Source organism: Bos javanicus, chromosome 10, assembly GCF_032452875.1.
Source record: "Bos javanicus breed banteng chromosome 10, ARS-OSU_banteng_1.0, whole genome shotgun sequence".
Classification (NCBI taxonomy): domain Eukaryota; kingdom Metazoa; phylum Chordata; class Mammalia; order Artiodactyla; family Bovidae; genus Bos; species Bos javanicus.
The window spans coordinates 61,762,134-61,777,787 of record NC_083877.1 but is presented as its reverse complement, the minus strand read 5'-3'; the positions used below and the strand labels follow the sequence as shown (position 1 = coordinate 61,777,787).

At 34.0% G+C, this 15,654-nt stretch overlaps 1 protein-coding gene across 2 annotated transcripts in view; it reads right to left on the bottom strand.

Moving 5' to 3' along the window:
• MYEF2 (myelin expression factor 2) overlaps positions 1-15,654 on the bottom strand; it is a 40,007-nt gene that overhangs the window by 10,799 nt on the left and 13,554 nt on the right. The window contains exons 8-16 of one of the 2 annotated variants that reach the window (XM_061428858.1): positions 15,543-15,592; positions 15,365-15,428; positions 10,447-10,548; positions 8,972-9,022; positions 8,595-8,663; positions 8,192-8,290; positions 7,835-7,906; positions 5,881-6,089; positions 5,750-5,801 (exon numbers count right to left, since the gene is read on the bottom strand). In XM_061428858.1, the coding sequence (XP_061284842.1) occupies positions 5,750-5,801; positions 5,881-6,089; positions 7,835-7,906; positions 8,192-8,290; positions 8,595-8,663; positions 8,972-9,022; positions 10,447-10,548; positions 15,365-15,428; positions 15,543-15,592 (768 nt within the window). The remainder of the gene's footprint in view (positions 1-5,749; positions 5,802-5,880; positions 6,090-7,834; positions 7,907-8,191; positions 8,291-8,594; positions 8,664-8,971; positions 9,023-10,446; positions 10,549-15,364; positions 15,429-15,542; positions 15,593-15,654) is intronic. The other variant, XM_061428859.1, reaches the window with a different exon arrangement.

The window sequence follows — 15,654 nt, the reverse complement described above, 5'->3', positions numbered from 1 at the left end:
CCCCATGGACTGTAGCATACTAGTGTCCTCTGTCCATGGGATTTTCCAGGCAAGCGTACTGGAGTGGGTTGCCATTTCCTTCTCCAGAGGATCTTCCTGACCCAGGGATCGAACCTGGGTCTCCCATATTGCAGGCAGACACTTTACTGTCTGAGCCAGAAGGGAAGCCTTCTCCTTAACTGTGTTCTAAAAGTTATTTGTTGTTTAGTCACTAAGTCACATCTAACTCTTTGTGATCCCACTGACTATAACCCACCCAGCTCCTCTGTCCATGGTTTTCCCAGGCAATTATCCTGAGTGGGTTGCCATTTCCTTCTCCAGGGGATCTTCCTGACCCAGGGATTGAACCCTTGTCCCCTGCATTGGCAGGGGATTCTTTACCACTAGGCCACCAGGGAAGGCCCTTCTAAAAGTTCTAAAACAGACTAATTTCCAGAGAAATTATATTACAATGGTTAAAGTTGATCCAAACAGTTTTCAACCTAAAACTGGTAAAAACCAAACCACCCCTGTGCACCATTAGTAGGAATGTAAATTGTTGTTGCCACTACAGAAAACACTAGGGAGATTCTTCAAGAAATTAAAAATAGTAATACTATATGATCCAGCAATTCCACTCTTGGGTATTTATCTGAAGAAAACAAAAACTCTAATTAAGAAAGATATATGCACCCCTTTGTTCATGGCAGCATTATTTACAACAGCCAAGATATGGAAACAAACTAAAAACACCATAAAAAAAGAATGTAATCTTGCCATTTGCAACAACATGGATGGACCTAGAGGTTATTATGCTAAGTGAAATAAGTCAGACATAGAAAGATAAATATTGTATAATTTCATTTATGTATGGAATCTAAAAAACAAATAAAACAGAAACAGCTGTACAGAGAACAACAGGTAAGGCTGTCTGAGTGGAAGATTAAGAATACAAACTTCCAATCACAAAATCAATGAATGACGGGTATGAAACATACTATGTGGGAAACATAGTCAATAACTAGCATCTTTTTATGGTGATATATTACAACTAGACTTTATTGAGATGATCATCTAAAAAGTAGGGAAATATCAAGTAACTAGGTTGTGTAACAGGAACTAACATAGGGTTGTAGATTAATTATACTTCAAAAGCAAAGAAACAAACTCAGTAAAAAAAAAAAAAAGAGGTCAGATTTGTAGTTGTCAGAGGCAGGAACAGGGCTGGAGAGGGGAATTAGAAGAAGGCAGTCAAAAGGTATAAACTTCCAGTTATAAGATAAATAAGTACTACAGATGTAATGTACAACATGATAAATATAATCAACACTACTATATGCTATATATGAAAACTGTTAAGAAAAAATCCTCAGAAAAAATCCTAAATCCCAAGGAAAATTTGTTTTCTGTTTCTTTGTTTCTATGAGATGATGGGTGTTCACTGAGCTTCTTGTAATAATCATTTTACATGTGTAAGTCAAACCATTTATGCTTGTACACCTTAAACTTATACAGTGCTGTATGTCAATTATATCTCAATGAAATTGGAAGAAAAAGTAAAAAACATACACAGAAATCATATTTTCTAATAAATATCATAAAATGAAACACTTTATATCATAAAATGAAATAAAAAACTATATTTTTAAAAAAGCTTTAAAGATAAATGCAGAGCAATTCCAGAGTCCTCTTAGTATCTCAAATGCTGGGACATGAAAACAAGCAAGTTTAATTAAAGAAGCACACCTTAGTAAATGGCAGCATTTTTCAGTGATTTTGAAGAGGACTGCGGAGAACACTCAAGAGCTTTTAAGGTTAAAGGTTCTTCATTATTCTAAATTTACCTAAAAATTTAGAGTTTTTCTTAACGTAAGTATCCTACCATAGATTTAACAGCAATACTGAGGTTCATTCAAGCAAGAAATCTTCGTAACTTCAAAGGAAAATATGTAATTATCTCTTGCAAAAATCTGTTAATCTCCAAGGACAAGTTTCTCCATTATTTCCTCTTAAATTTTCCCTCTGTTTAGGAATCATGATTCAGACCCCCAAATTCCTGACTTCACAATGATCACAAGGCTGTTCTAGCTGACAAAGTCTATCACCTAAGATAAATGAATTTTCTTATATTCTGGACACTCAGGCTTATAGAGAAAGTGACTTATAGATACTTGTTTCACGGTCAGACTGCCCTAAAAAGCTCCTAACAGAAACAGAAAGTTCTGTTATCCAAGTTTCTTCTTAATTCCATAAAAACACCAATAGAGATATTTTCTAAAAATAAATGAGGAGAAAAAATTTAGCTTTAAGTGATTAATATCAGATTTCCCTGGCTTTTTCCATGCTCTGAGGACTCCTAAATGACTTAAAAATCTACTGATCTTAGGTAATTTCAAGAAAAATAAAATAGTACTGCTATTTCAGCAACAGTATAGGACAAACTGATGCTTTAGAATTAGAACTATGATGCTGAAAAAGACCCTTGAGAGTCCCTTGGACTGCAAGGAGATCAAATCAGTCAATCCTAAAGGAAATCAACCCTTCATATTCACTGGAAGGGCTGATATTGAAGCTGAAGCTTCAATATTCTGACCATCTGATGCGAAGAGCCGACACATTTAAATAAGACCCTGATGCTGGGAAAGACTGAGACAGGAGGAGAAAGGGATGACAGAGGACGAGATGGTTGGATGGCATCACTGACTCAATGGACACGAGTTTGAGCAAGCTCCAGGAGACGGTGAAGGACAGGGAAGCCTGGCAAGCTGCAGTCCATGGGGCTGCAAAGAGTCAGACACAATTGAGCTACAGAACAACAACAAATAGGACAAAAGAGTATGAAATGAGAAATCAGTATTACAATGATCAAAGATATTGCTGTTACATACACTACAAAAATGACTTCCTTGCAATAAAAGAAACCTTTCTACTTTATTTAACTTTATTTATATAACCTTGTGAGGTATACTCTGGAAAATGATGGAAAAGCATACCCAAAAACAGGCCAAGTTAAAGTATATTTAAATAGTTAATAAAATCTACTTCCAAAGTATAGCTGTAACATAACCATAAGAGAAAAAATTCAAAATCAAGATATTCTACAAAAAACTATAATTACGAAATAGGAGACAAAAAACAGTTTTAGTGTTTCTTTACAAACAATACAAAGTGATTATCTGTGAATGTTCTTCATATTGTGTTTCTACTCTTACTGCATTATTTTTACTGTTATGTTAATCTTGAGTACACCAAGTCATGCTTGATGCAGCATGTGAAAGCTGCTCAGTCATGTCCGACAATCCATGGAATTCTCCAGGCCAGAAAACTGGAGTGGGTAGCCTTTCCCTTCTCCAGGGGATCTTCCTAACCCAGGGATCGAACCCAGGTCTCCTGCATTGTAGGCGGATTCTTTACCAGCTGAGCCACAAGGGAAGCAGCATATGTTTTAGCAAATAAAATCTACCACAAGTCTCCATTTTCTGTGTAGTTAACAGATCTTCTAATTGATATGGAAACCTGTAGAGCAATGTTATATTTGTTACAGTTTAGAGCAGGAATGGTTAAGATGGGCTTTCCCTGCACTGCAATGCTATGATCCTACATCATACTAGACCACTGAGTGCAGTTAAAGGGTACAGGCTATACCAAGTTTGATAGGCTATGCCTATTTGACCTCGTTAGCATAACCTACAGAGAAGGCAATGGCACCCCACTCCAGTACTCTTGCCTGGAAAATCCCATGGACGGAGGAGCCTGGTAGGCTGCAGTCCATGGGGTCACTAAGTCAGATACGACTGAGCGACTTCACTTTCACTTTTCACTTCATGCATTGGAGAAGGAAATGGCAACCCACTCCAGTATTCTTGCCTGGAGAATCCCAGGGACGGGGGAGCCTGGTGGGCTGCCGTCTATGGGGTTGCACAGAGTCGGACACGACTGAAGCGACTTAGCAGCAGCAGCACCAGCATAACCTAAACCAATGTGGGATCCAACTCTAACTGGTTCACTTATATTATACTCTGCCTTCTTAAAAATGCATATTCTGAGGAATTACACTGAGCAGAATAAAGGAAGATCTACTTTACTCTTCTCACTTAACTTCTCATCTTGTTATATTTGGAGATCAGAATAGATTTTTTTCCCTGTATTATATCTGCTGAGGAAATGCTGTACTGACGGTTATATAACTCATACTACATTTCTTCAGCCTTTGTAACTGCCCCATTAAGGAAAATTAAATACTATAGACATTTAATGATCAGAGGGCTTGCTGATGGGTCATTTGCTGACAGTTACTATTTTAGCAGAGAGCATGGAGTACCACTAGACTCTTACTAAGTAACCAAGAGAATATACTTAACTTACCTTGGGCCCAGGGGGTTAAAAAAAAGCAAAACATTAACTTACACTACGAAAAGGGCCACTAAAGGCTTGGAGCAGATTAAAAACAAACTTCTCATTCTAAGAAAGAAAAATTCTTAAGATTTAAAAGTAAATAAATAAAGTGATGTGGCAGAAAACTGTTCAGTTCATACAAGCCAAATAAATAATTTCCATAGTTGTCAATAGCTGGACACTTAATTCTATATTACCATAACTTATTTTCCTTTCCACTAATGTAAGTTCAAGTTTAAAATAGGAAAACAGTAGGAAATTACTTATATTACCTTAATATAAATCTAAAAGTCAGACGCTTTTACAATTGAGAAAACAAAAAAATATTATTACTTTCATGACATAAAACAGACTGATCAACAAGGTACGTTAAGACTAGAGCTAAAATAACAAAGTTAACCACTTTATTTTATTAGCTAAAATGTTGTACAGATTTTTAAAGTGTAGATTTAGGTACTAGGTTTTTCCTTTTAAAACATGTTTTTGAGTCGATGATGTCCTCCTGTCAAAACAATGCCAGTAGCAACTATAGAAGCCCACCAAAGACCCTAAACGTGCTACAATGTCTGATCTCGAAAGGAAATTTGCCTACATATGACAAAGAAGAGTCAATTCAATATTGGTCACATTTCCATTAATGTCACTATTTGTCCCATTTGTTCTTTATCTTGTTTCACTTCTACCTAATCATATGATATTTGGAGATTTTTTTTTTTCACTGAAACTACAATAGCAGGGGTTATCTATACTTGCTGCCACTGCTCCCTCATTTGATACATGTCACTAAGGCCTTGATATGTTCACTTCCCTGTAGTCTATGGGATTCATGGCTAGCTGCTGCTTACTCATTCTGGCAGATCTTCTTACTCCTACAAAGTAAGACAGTGGGTTCTATGCTACCTACCACCTAAGCTACTTGAGTTGTACAAGTGACAAGAGTGTGCAGAATGGGTCTCATCTATTAACTCCATATCACTTAGAAGTCAGGATTTCATTGGGTCATACTGACAATGCACTGCACTACATCATAAACAAAAAAAATACCACTCGTCAGTATTTTCAACAGGAAAAAAAAATTCTTTTAAATGCAACCAATGATGATATATTAACCATTTAAAAATCAGGTAATACAATATGCACCTTCTTTATCCACAAAGACTCTACTCAATGACAAACTCTACTCTAAATCTTGTTATTTAGTACCAATATGCACTGCTGTTATGTCAGAGGATAGCAAAATAATTCATTTCTTTGAAGTGGAATTAACCCAGGAATAAGCATCTGGAAAGGTAGTGCTTTAAGCAGTATTTAAAAGTTTAAAATCAATTTTTCCTCCATAGTCAATATCAATGTATCTACAGTTTGGCATACTTACCACACTGACTGAATTTCTCTTTTAGTTTCTGCCAAGTCAAGTCAAAAGGCAGCTAGAATGAAAAAAGGTATTAGTAACAGATATACAAGGAAAAAATTAATTTTAAGTATCCTTTACATTTAGTTGCTTACATTTCTGACAAATATCTGGTTGCCTTTGGAGCCTATTCTGTCTCTCATTCCGCTTCCCATCGGACCCGATAAAAATCCTCGATCCATATCGATGCTTCTCTCCAGTATAGCTCCTATACCTGGTCCCATTCTATCAAAGCTGGAACTCATCCGATCCAGTCCCATCCCCATTCCTCCAGTCACACTGTTCATGCCACCCATTCCACCACCTGGATTTTCAAGAAGGGAAGGGAGGATTTGGGAGTTTGGTGTTTTTGTTTTAAAAGCAGAAGGAAAAGGAGAAGGAAGAAGAAGGAGAGAAAGAGGAGGGAGAGAATCATTTTTGAGAAAGAAAGGGAGATAAAAATTAATTTATTTATGTGATTAGACAATATATAAACATAAAATTATTTTCATACACATGATATAACAATCTTCCAAGGAACAAATTTTAATTTGGTATATATTAGGTTAGTTGAATGTTAATGGCTAACTCAATCAGTTTATTCTAGCCACTGTATAACTACATTAGACATACACTTCTATAAAGTTATATTCATATCATAAAACATAAGTAATATAAATTTTATACCAATTGTTAATACTTTATTCATTAATGTTATAGTAGTTTTTACCCTCATTTTCATTTTCTAATATTACCAAGTTTAGTAATTATTAGAACAAAGACATATGGGATAAATTCAAATAATTACAACTCACACATCAACTGATGCTCTCATCATACTGTCCTACATAATATTCTTTCCCTAGCTTACCTTTCATCTCAGTATCTTGTCTCACATATAATTTCTCCTTTCATATCAATTCAATTTCCAATAACCAAAGAACCTAACTTTTAGTCTCTATGTTATACAGAACTTGTAGAGATAACAAAAAACACAATCACATCCCTTTAGCCAGAGCCTGAGAATCTAGCTTGTATCTCATACCCACTTGATTGCTATATTCAAGTTGAATCCTCTTTATTCCAATTCTACTCTTTCTCAAATGTATCCTTGTTTCTCATAGCTATTCTAGTATCCCCATTCTAAAAACTAACATCACCCTCAAATTGGTTTTCTGTTAATAACAAATATAAAATTAGGGGAACAGAAGTATAAACACTGAGGTGAAAAAGGAAGATAGGGATATTATATTTAACAGGGAAATGGCCAAGGTTGACAAAAGATGTTGAAAAGAATAAAATGAGAAGCAAGGTACAATGGAGTAAGTATCTTCCACCGACAAGATTTTTTTTTTTTAACCTCACTCTTAGAACAGTTCAAGTAGACTGTGTTTCCTATTTGTGAGATTTCAATCAATTAAAGGAAGTCAATAAAGTATGGAGAGCTCACAACAGACATGGTTCAGCAGGAGTCAAAATTATAGGCCTTGTGTTAAGGCTTAATATAAGTTCTAATATGTAGTAGTGGAAGCAGAGGGAAGAAATTTAGAATTCTCTAGGGTTGCAACAATGGTACTCTTGATTCTATCATGGAAAGATTTAAGAGGCGAGGAAATAAGCATCTCTTTCAATCTTGCCCTCAAACTCAGGAGGTCTCAAGAAGGGTTAGATCTGAGGCAATTCACCCGTGTTTACCAGAAGACACAAGCTGTTCACAGATGAAATAAGCTAGTCTCTAATATAAGCAAGGAAACAAAATTGATGCTAAAGCTAATGTTGTTCCTGACACATGACTAGAAAAATCCCCAGATTCATTAGTTGGAATAAATGTTCTTGAATTGGGTGACATTAAACACATATGCTGGTGTTTAGAAATGTCAAAGAAGTAAAACTCAAAGTTAGTTTAGAAATTTCAAACAGTAAAGCTCAATAACTATCAAAGTTTCTCTAAATTACAAGTCATAGTAACATTTAAGAACAAAGTATTACTATACTACAATAACTACTCTTGCAAAGTGTTTTGCAAGTACTCAAATATTACTATAAAATTCTAGTAAAATTTAAACCTACTTATTCCAGATCCTATTGGACCCATGTTAGAAGCTCCTATTCTTCCTGCAAACCCTCCAATCATTGCACTGCCTAAACAAGGATGGAAAGATAATAACTAATTAATAATCATACTTTAAAATTCCCAAAGTACTATGCTCTCAGAAGATGTATAAAAACTGAAAAATACAAATTCTAGAAATAGGGTTCAGATACGTAACTGAAAAAGAGAGCTAGTACGTTAAAATCTCTAAAGTATTTTTCTTCAAGTAATAAACTGCATGAAACATTTTAAATGTCTACTTTTTCATAAAAAAGAGAGCCAAATTCTAAAAATATAACCTGCAAAGAAAAGGAAAAGTAAACAGCCAGCCCTACCAAGTCTACCAAAGGAATCTCCAAAGCCTCGATTTATTCCAATATCACCACGTCCAAAATCTCTCTCCATGCTACTAGTCATCGCACCACGGTATAGCTCTGAAAAGATTATGCAACAAATTAACCCTTTTTCAAGTATTATCAATAAACAGTAATCTATTTAGGAAATTATTGAAACTATACTGTAGAGACAGCAAAAGTCACAATATAGAAAGTCCGTGATTCACCCAACCTACTTTCTATGCCACATATATCCCAGTCCTGCTATATCTGTCCTTATCCCCTAGTGCCCATACATCCTCTGAAAATTCTATGGTATCCATCCCTAAGTAAAGGGGGGACATTTTTAATAAGAAGGAAAATGAAATGTACCACACATATCCCACTATATACATTTACCTACCTCCCATTCGACCAACTCCTCCAAATCCTCCCATGCTATTCATTGCTTCCAGACCACCAAACCCAATTCCTATGAAATAAAGATTAAGTTTGAGATGTGACTGTCAGTTGTATAGCTGAACGGTGCATTTTGTAAATGTTAAGTCTCATCAGTAAACCCTTCACCTACCCTACCCTTGTGCAACCGCTTCTTAACACATCACCTTCCATAGCCCTTAAGTATGTACCAGGCTCAATTTCTGCTCACAGCCTTTAGGATGTGAGCCAATAGTAAATCATGCTTTGTTTTCCTTAGAATTCTCAACATATTTCTAATTCACTCAACATGGTGATGGGTACATACAAAAAAAAAAAAAAGAAACAAATACTTATACATACCTCCTCCAATTCTATTCATTCCTCCAAAACCTGGACCATCCATTCCCATACCTCAAATGAAATACACAATATTTACTTTCAATAAACTTTATTTTAATGACTAAAGAATGATATAATGCAAGAGCACAATAGATATAACACTGGTCTAGTCACAGTGGAACACTAGAGAAGCAGCAGGGCACAGGCAGGATGGTTTAAAGTGCTATGCCATAGCAGTTGTCTAATCAAGAGTCTTTAAAAAGGCCTCTGTGAATATTCATTAGTCAAGAAAACAAAATTCACTGGTCATGCTCACATTCGGTTAGAGGATATCTAGGATTGGGCAAGAGTTCATTATTTTTTCAGCTCACACACACAAATATCACTACACCAGATTGAGAAATCAGGTCTCCTTTAAACATGGCAGCTAAGGGAGCAGTAAAAAATTAAAGAATAAAAATAGTATGTGTTTAGGAGGGCAGAAGGCCTAAGAGTAAGGGAGAAAATTTCCACCCGTTTAGATGAAAATGATTATTTTAACTATCCTCACAATTTAAACTGTAGCTATGCACCTCAACAAAAACAGGAACCAGAGAGCATTTATCAGTTCATTAATTAAAATAGCAATTCTCAAAATATGGTATGGGGATCTTTGAGGGTTCAATAGATCAAAACTATTTTACTATTCAAATAATACTAAGATATTGACTGTTTTACTCTCACTTTCCCCTAAGTATATGTGGAATTTTCCAGAAACTACACAATAGATGGTATTGTAATGAACTGATTCAGAAGCAAATATAAGAACATGATTATCTTGCATTAAGCCAAACATTAAAGAGATGCAAAAAAAGGTGAAATATCACTCTTCTAATTTTTGTTTCCTTAAAAACTACATTTATGTTAACACATAATAAGTTTATTATTATTTTAATATGCAAATTTTTAAGTTCTAATTTTTAATCTCTAATAAGTAAATACCGACAAATATAACCACATACACAAAAGCACTTAGGAGTCCTCAAATTTTAAAAGTATAAAAGGGTTCTGAAACCAAAAAGCTTAAAACTTAATTTTCAAAGATAAACTGTAGATTACTCTAGGTGAAGAACCAAACAGCTATCTGAAAAGCTACCTTCCCAACTATTCAAATTTAAATTGCTTACAATATGGTAGTATTTCACCCATTCCACAAAGAAAGTATATCCATAATATACAAGGCACAGACAATGAATATTCTCCTTTGACAGTTCAAAATCCACAGTGCTAAAAGGCTAACTGTAACATGGCTGGCCTCAGAGAAAGCCTCCTGATCTTTGCCCAATCTCTTTCATATTCTCTGCTCTCAAGGTTTCATTCCTTTTTCAGACTAAAGTAACATCTTAAATATTCAATTATAAACTAGAGTTCTTTCAAGATTACAAAGTAGTAAGTATAAGCTTTACAATCTAGCAAATGTATCATTTAAAACAAAATAATAAGGTTAGAATACTTACCACTTGGACCTAAATTTCCCATTACACCACCTATGTTCAACTGGCTGGCACTAATAGGTTGTCCACCTGGACCAAGTCCCATTCCAATGCCTCCAAGACCACCTAAAACACAAATAAGGATGTTATTATCAATTTATATTTGATCAACTAACTGCCACTGAAAATTTTACAGCTATATGCTTGTAGTAGTATTTCTAAAAGTTTGAAAATTTGTAAATAAGAGCACAGTTCTTGTTTTCATTGAAATGTAGCACACTGAGGCCTTACTATAATATCATTTATTAAAGAAAAGTGTTTTATGAAGCAGGTTCATCTTATATCACAGTCAAATGCATAATGAAAAAGAGTAATGAAATACTAAGAGCATTCTGAATCACTTTATAAATGACCTACATATCTAAAATATGTAGGTACTGAATCTGTAGACCCTCTTAAAATCTAGGAATTACTTTTAGATGGTTCAGAAGAAACTAAAAAGTCAACAACCAAGTAAACATAATATTGAATAAAGCGAATGCTATATTACCTAGTTTTATCATTGACATAATTATATGGTATCTTAAGTGTTTTCATATCTGTTATGCATAGATGAGGTAATTTTTGAGACCTTAAGTTACCTGCAAAATGCTATGTGATTAAGCTAACACTAGAATTCAAGTTTTCTGTCTCTAAATCCAGTATTCTTTTTACTTCTCTTAAACTACTTAAGTTCACTGAAAATAGACTCTAAGAAGATAATCTGATGACCTTAAAGACAGTGGGAACTGTTTTACTCTACTAACTCAGAGTTTGGTTTTAAAGTTCCTGCTAGTCAATGGAGCAATTAGTAAGTGCTAAGGGTTGAGAAAACCATATATTATATACTTTTTTTTTTTTTTTTTTACAGTACAGAAGCATGTTGTGTTAAGTTGGAAAGATCAGTGTGACCTGGTAAAAGAAATACCTTTTTTCAGTTCAGTCCCTAAAAATGGTTCAAAGCAATAGCACACTTAACCATCAACAATGCTCATGTCTACACATAACACTCTTATTTTCATCTCTGATACTATTCTTCACTGAAAGGAACCAGTACTCTTTGAAAGTAGGCCAATTTCATATCTCAGGAAAAGAAAAATCATGGATCTGGGAAATTCCATTCTTAGCAGAAAGTAAGAATATCAGAGGCATAAGAAATGAAGAAGCCTCCACTTGCCAAGTTACAATAATTTCAGCAAAGGAAGTGGAAGTGGAGGGAGAAAGGGAAGAATAAATACATTAAAAATAATTAACTTAAAACATCAAACTGATTCTGTCCAAGTCTATGAATTCATACTACATCTCAGTAGAAGAGTACATAAAACCATAAATCTTGAAAAGAATAGATATAAAATAAATATGAATATAATAAAGGATTATTTTTAATCTAAATAAATTGAAGAGTTCTAATGGTGGAAAAGAAAATTGAAAGCCCTTACTTTACAGCCAGGATCTTAAAAGATGACACCCTGAGCGATAAGGAAGGGCAGAAAAGGACTGCCCTACAAAGGGAGAACAGGCAATATTCAAAGACATGTTAAGCTGAGAATTTTCCAGAATTTATTTTAAAAAACTGAATTCTCAATTGTGAAAGCCCAATGAAGGATAATCCACACCCACAATGTAGTAAAACTATATGTCAAAGACAAAGATCTTAAAATCGGCTACATGAAGAACACAGCTTACCTACAAAGAAAGGACAATTCAGCTGATAGCTGACTCAATAGCAATAATGGAAGTCAGAAGACTGGAATATTTTTAAAGTGCTGAGGGAAAATAACTACCTTAAACTATATAACTTCATCTTCTAAGACATTTATAGATGAATCAAAATTGAGAGAATTTACTAACAACAGATACTCATTGAAAGAGCTTTTAAAATATATGTTTCAGGGGGCAAAATAATAGTGCCATGATCTGTGAAAGCAAATAATAAGTAAGTACAAATAATGCCTATTTTGTGGGACTGGATAAAAAGTAAATATATAACTAAAACATTAAGCAATAATAGCATGTAATTCAGTAGGAAAATGATTAAAATTAGAGCACTCAAAGGTCATTTGGCTTTTGAGAATAATCCTATTAACTTCAGACTTTATATCAGCATATTAAAATATTCAGGATAACCACTGAAAGGGAAAGATAGGAGAAAAAGAAATATAAAGTAAATATTTGTACAAAGCAGAAAAAATACTAATAAAACACAAACTAAGATAATGGGAATTAAACCAAATAAATCTATAAAGTGAATAAACAAAACAAAGCTGTTGTATCTACATTACTATTAGACAAAAGATGTAGAGGCAGTTACTAAATATGAAATCACTCTACAATGATAAAATCTTGACTCACTAGGAAAATGTATCAGTTCTGTACTTGTATGCATCTACTAAATTAGCCTTGACATTAAGTAAAAATAAGAAAAAGCAGATAAATTCATCTTAATAGCATAGGATTTTACCATAAATATATCTCAGTAATTGATAGCACAAGCAGACAAAATTACCAGCAAAGGTGTAATTTAAATGATTAACAAACTTGACTTAATGGACACAGGGCTTTCCAGGTGGCACTAGTGGTAAAGAATTCGCTTGCCAATGCAGGAGACCCAAGAGATGCAGTTTCCATCCCTGGGTCGGGAAGATCCTCTGGAATAGGAAATGGCAAACAGCAGTATTCTTGACTGGAAAGTTCCATGGATAGAGGAGCCTGGAGGGCTACAGTTCATGGGGGTCACAAAGAGTCAGACACAACAGAGCGACTGCACATGCACACACACACAACACACGCAGAACAGTATACTGAACACCTGAAATATTTACTAAAATGTATTAGGCCACAATAAAAAGCCCAAATTAGTTAATTCCAAAGAATCACAATCATACAGACATCTACAGCCACACTAAGTTAGAAATTAATAAGAAAAAACCTATACGTTTGGAAATTCAAAAATACATGACTTAGGAAGAAATCATAATGGTAATTTAATAAAAATTAAATCACAATAAAGACACTCTAGCACAACTTGTATATAGTGGCCAAATTGATAGTCATAACTACTTGTATTACAAAAGAGGCTACAAATTAGTGAAGTATACGTTCAACTTAAGGAGTTAGGACAAAACTAAGAGACTAAACCCAAAGAAATAGAAAAGGAAATAAAACTAAGAGCATAAACTAAGATATAAAAAATGGAATTTACTTCTTCAAAAGCACTAATAAAATCGACAAATCTCCAAGCAAAACTGACTAAGAAAAACAGAGGAATTGCAAACCTTTGGAATTTAAAAATGACAGAACTATAGCTGCGGCACAAATTAAAAGAGACTATTTTATGCCAACAAATCTGAAAATGAAAAAAAATGGTAAAATTCTCAGAAAAATAGAAATTACCACAATGGACTCAAGAAGCAACAGTAAATATAGTAAATAATAGTATATAAATAGTAGTAAATAAAGTTAATAGGTAAAAATCTTCCCCTAAGCACTACACACCACGGACACTTTTACCAATGTTGAGAGAACAGAGTATTTTCAGGGAAAGAGAACAAATTCTCCTGAAAGTAGTATTGTTTCTTATAACAGAAAAATTAGAATAACCTAAAATACACACACACATATATTTACAAAATGTGGCATTAGCCACTAAAGTGAAAGGATTAGAGCTACAATTTTTCAATATACATGAAATCTCAAAAACAATGTTAAACCAAAAACAGCAAGTTGCAGAATATGAACAATATAATTTCACTCACACCCAATTTTGAATCCAGCAAAACAATTTCATATAACATTTATGGATATATAAATGTGTAATCAAATTATTAAAATGTAGATAAAATGATAAACACTGTATCCATAAGTTGTTTCCTCTAGGTAAAGTTATCTAGTGGGAGGTGGTAAGAGGAGAATCTTTATCTATAAAATGTTATTTTAAAGAAAAATCACCTAAAACAAATATGGTCTGTGATAGCTACATGAGTGATTTTATATTTGTCCAAATTAACAGTTTATGATAAAAAAACTTTAATAATAACCAGAAAAATGTAACAAAAAGAATAAGAGTATTTACTGAGTGCTTACATTATACCAGAGCTGTTCTACGCACTTGACATGTATTATATAGTAACTCACGTAATACTCATGCCAATCCACAAAGTAGGTACCATAAGCATCCTCACTTTGAAGATGGAGCATTGAGACACAGATGTTAAGTATATTGCTGTTTTATAATCCTTTGGAAAATAATTTGATAACACTGATCACCTGAAAACCTATAAATCTACTTCAAGGTATCTATCCTGAGGAAATAACCAAAAACATACCAAAAACTTGTATACAAAAAGAAAAGAAAAAGGGAAAACTCTGTTGGTGATTAAAGGAAAAAAAGTTAACATACCTAAAATATAGGTAACACTGAAATAGTTATGGAGCATCCATATGATACGTTAATAGCCAATAAAAAAATTTTAGAAAGAATTTATAACAAGGAATAGTGCTTACATTCTAATGCTAAACAAAAAAAAAAATAGAAAATTATTTATGTGGTAGTTCTCAAATATGTAAAAAAAAAAATACACATATAAGGAAACACTGGAAGGAAATTCACAAAAATGTTATAATGGAGGTTATTTATGGATAATAAAATTACAAAGACTTTCTCCCCACCCACATAAGACCTTAACAAACTTTTTAGTATATACTGCTTTTATAATCAGGAAAAACTACAAAAAGGAAAAGAAAAGTGGCAAATATTTATGTCCTCAGTCTTCCTAATCAATCAGGACAAACTAGTTCCATAACTCAAAACATCAAACGGAGGAGGGCCAGCAGGGATGCGAGCGCAGAAACAGGCCTGTTCGCACAGGACAGCCTGCACTGCTCTAGGAGCAGCGTCACTTACGCGGCAACTGTGGCGCTTTACTGTCGTGTGAACGGTAGTCTTCATGAGGGACAGACTTGTCATCCTAGTTGCAAAAAAGTTTATTATATGGTTAATATACAATTTAAAAGATCTGTAACACAGAAGAAAGCAGGTAAAATTTGAGGTTGGAAAGTTGAAGTGATACACAGGAACTCACCATTTTCACATGCATAGGTCTATCAAACAAAAACTGCCCATTGAACATAGCTGTTGGTTCAGTCAAGGAAAGCCAGTCAGGACAACTATGAAATTATAGTTGAACACAAACA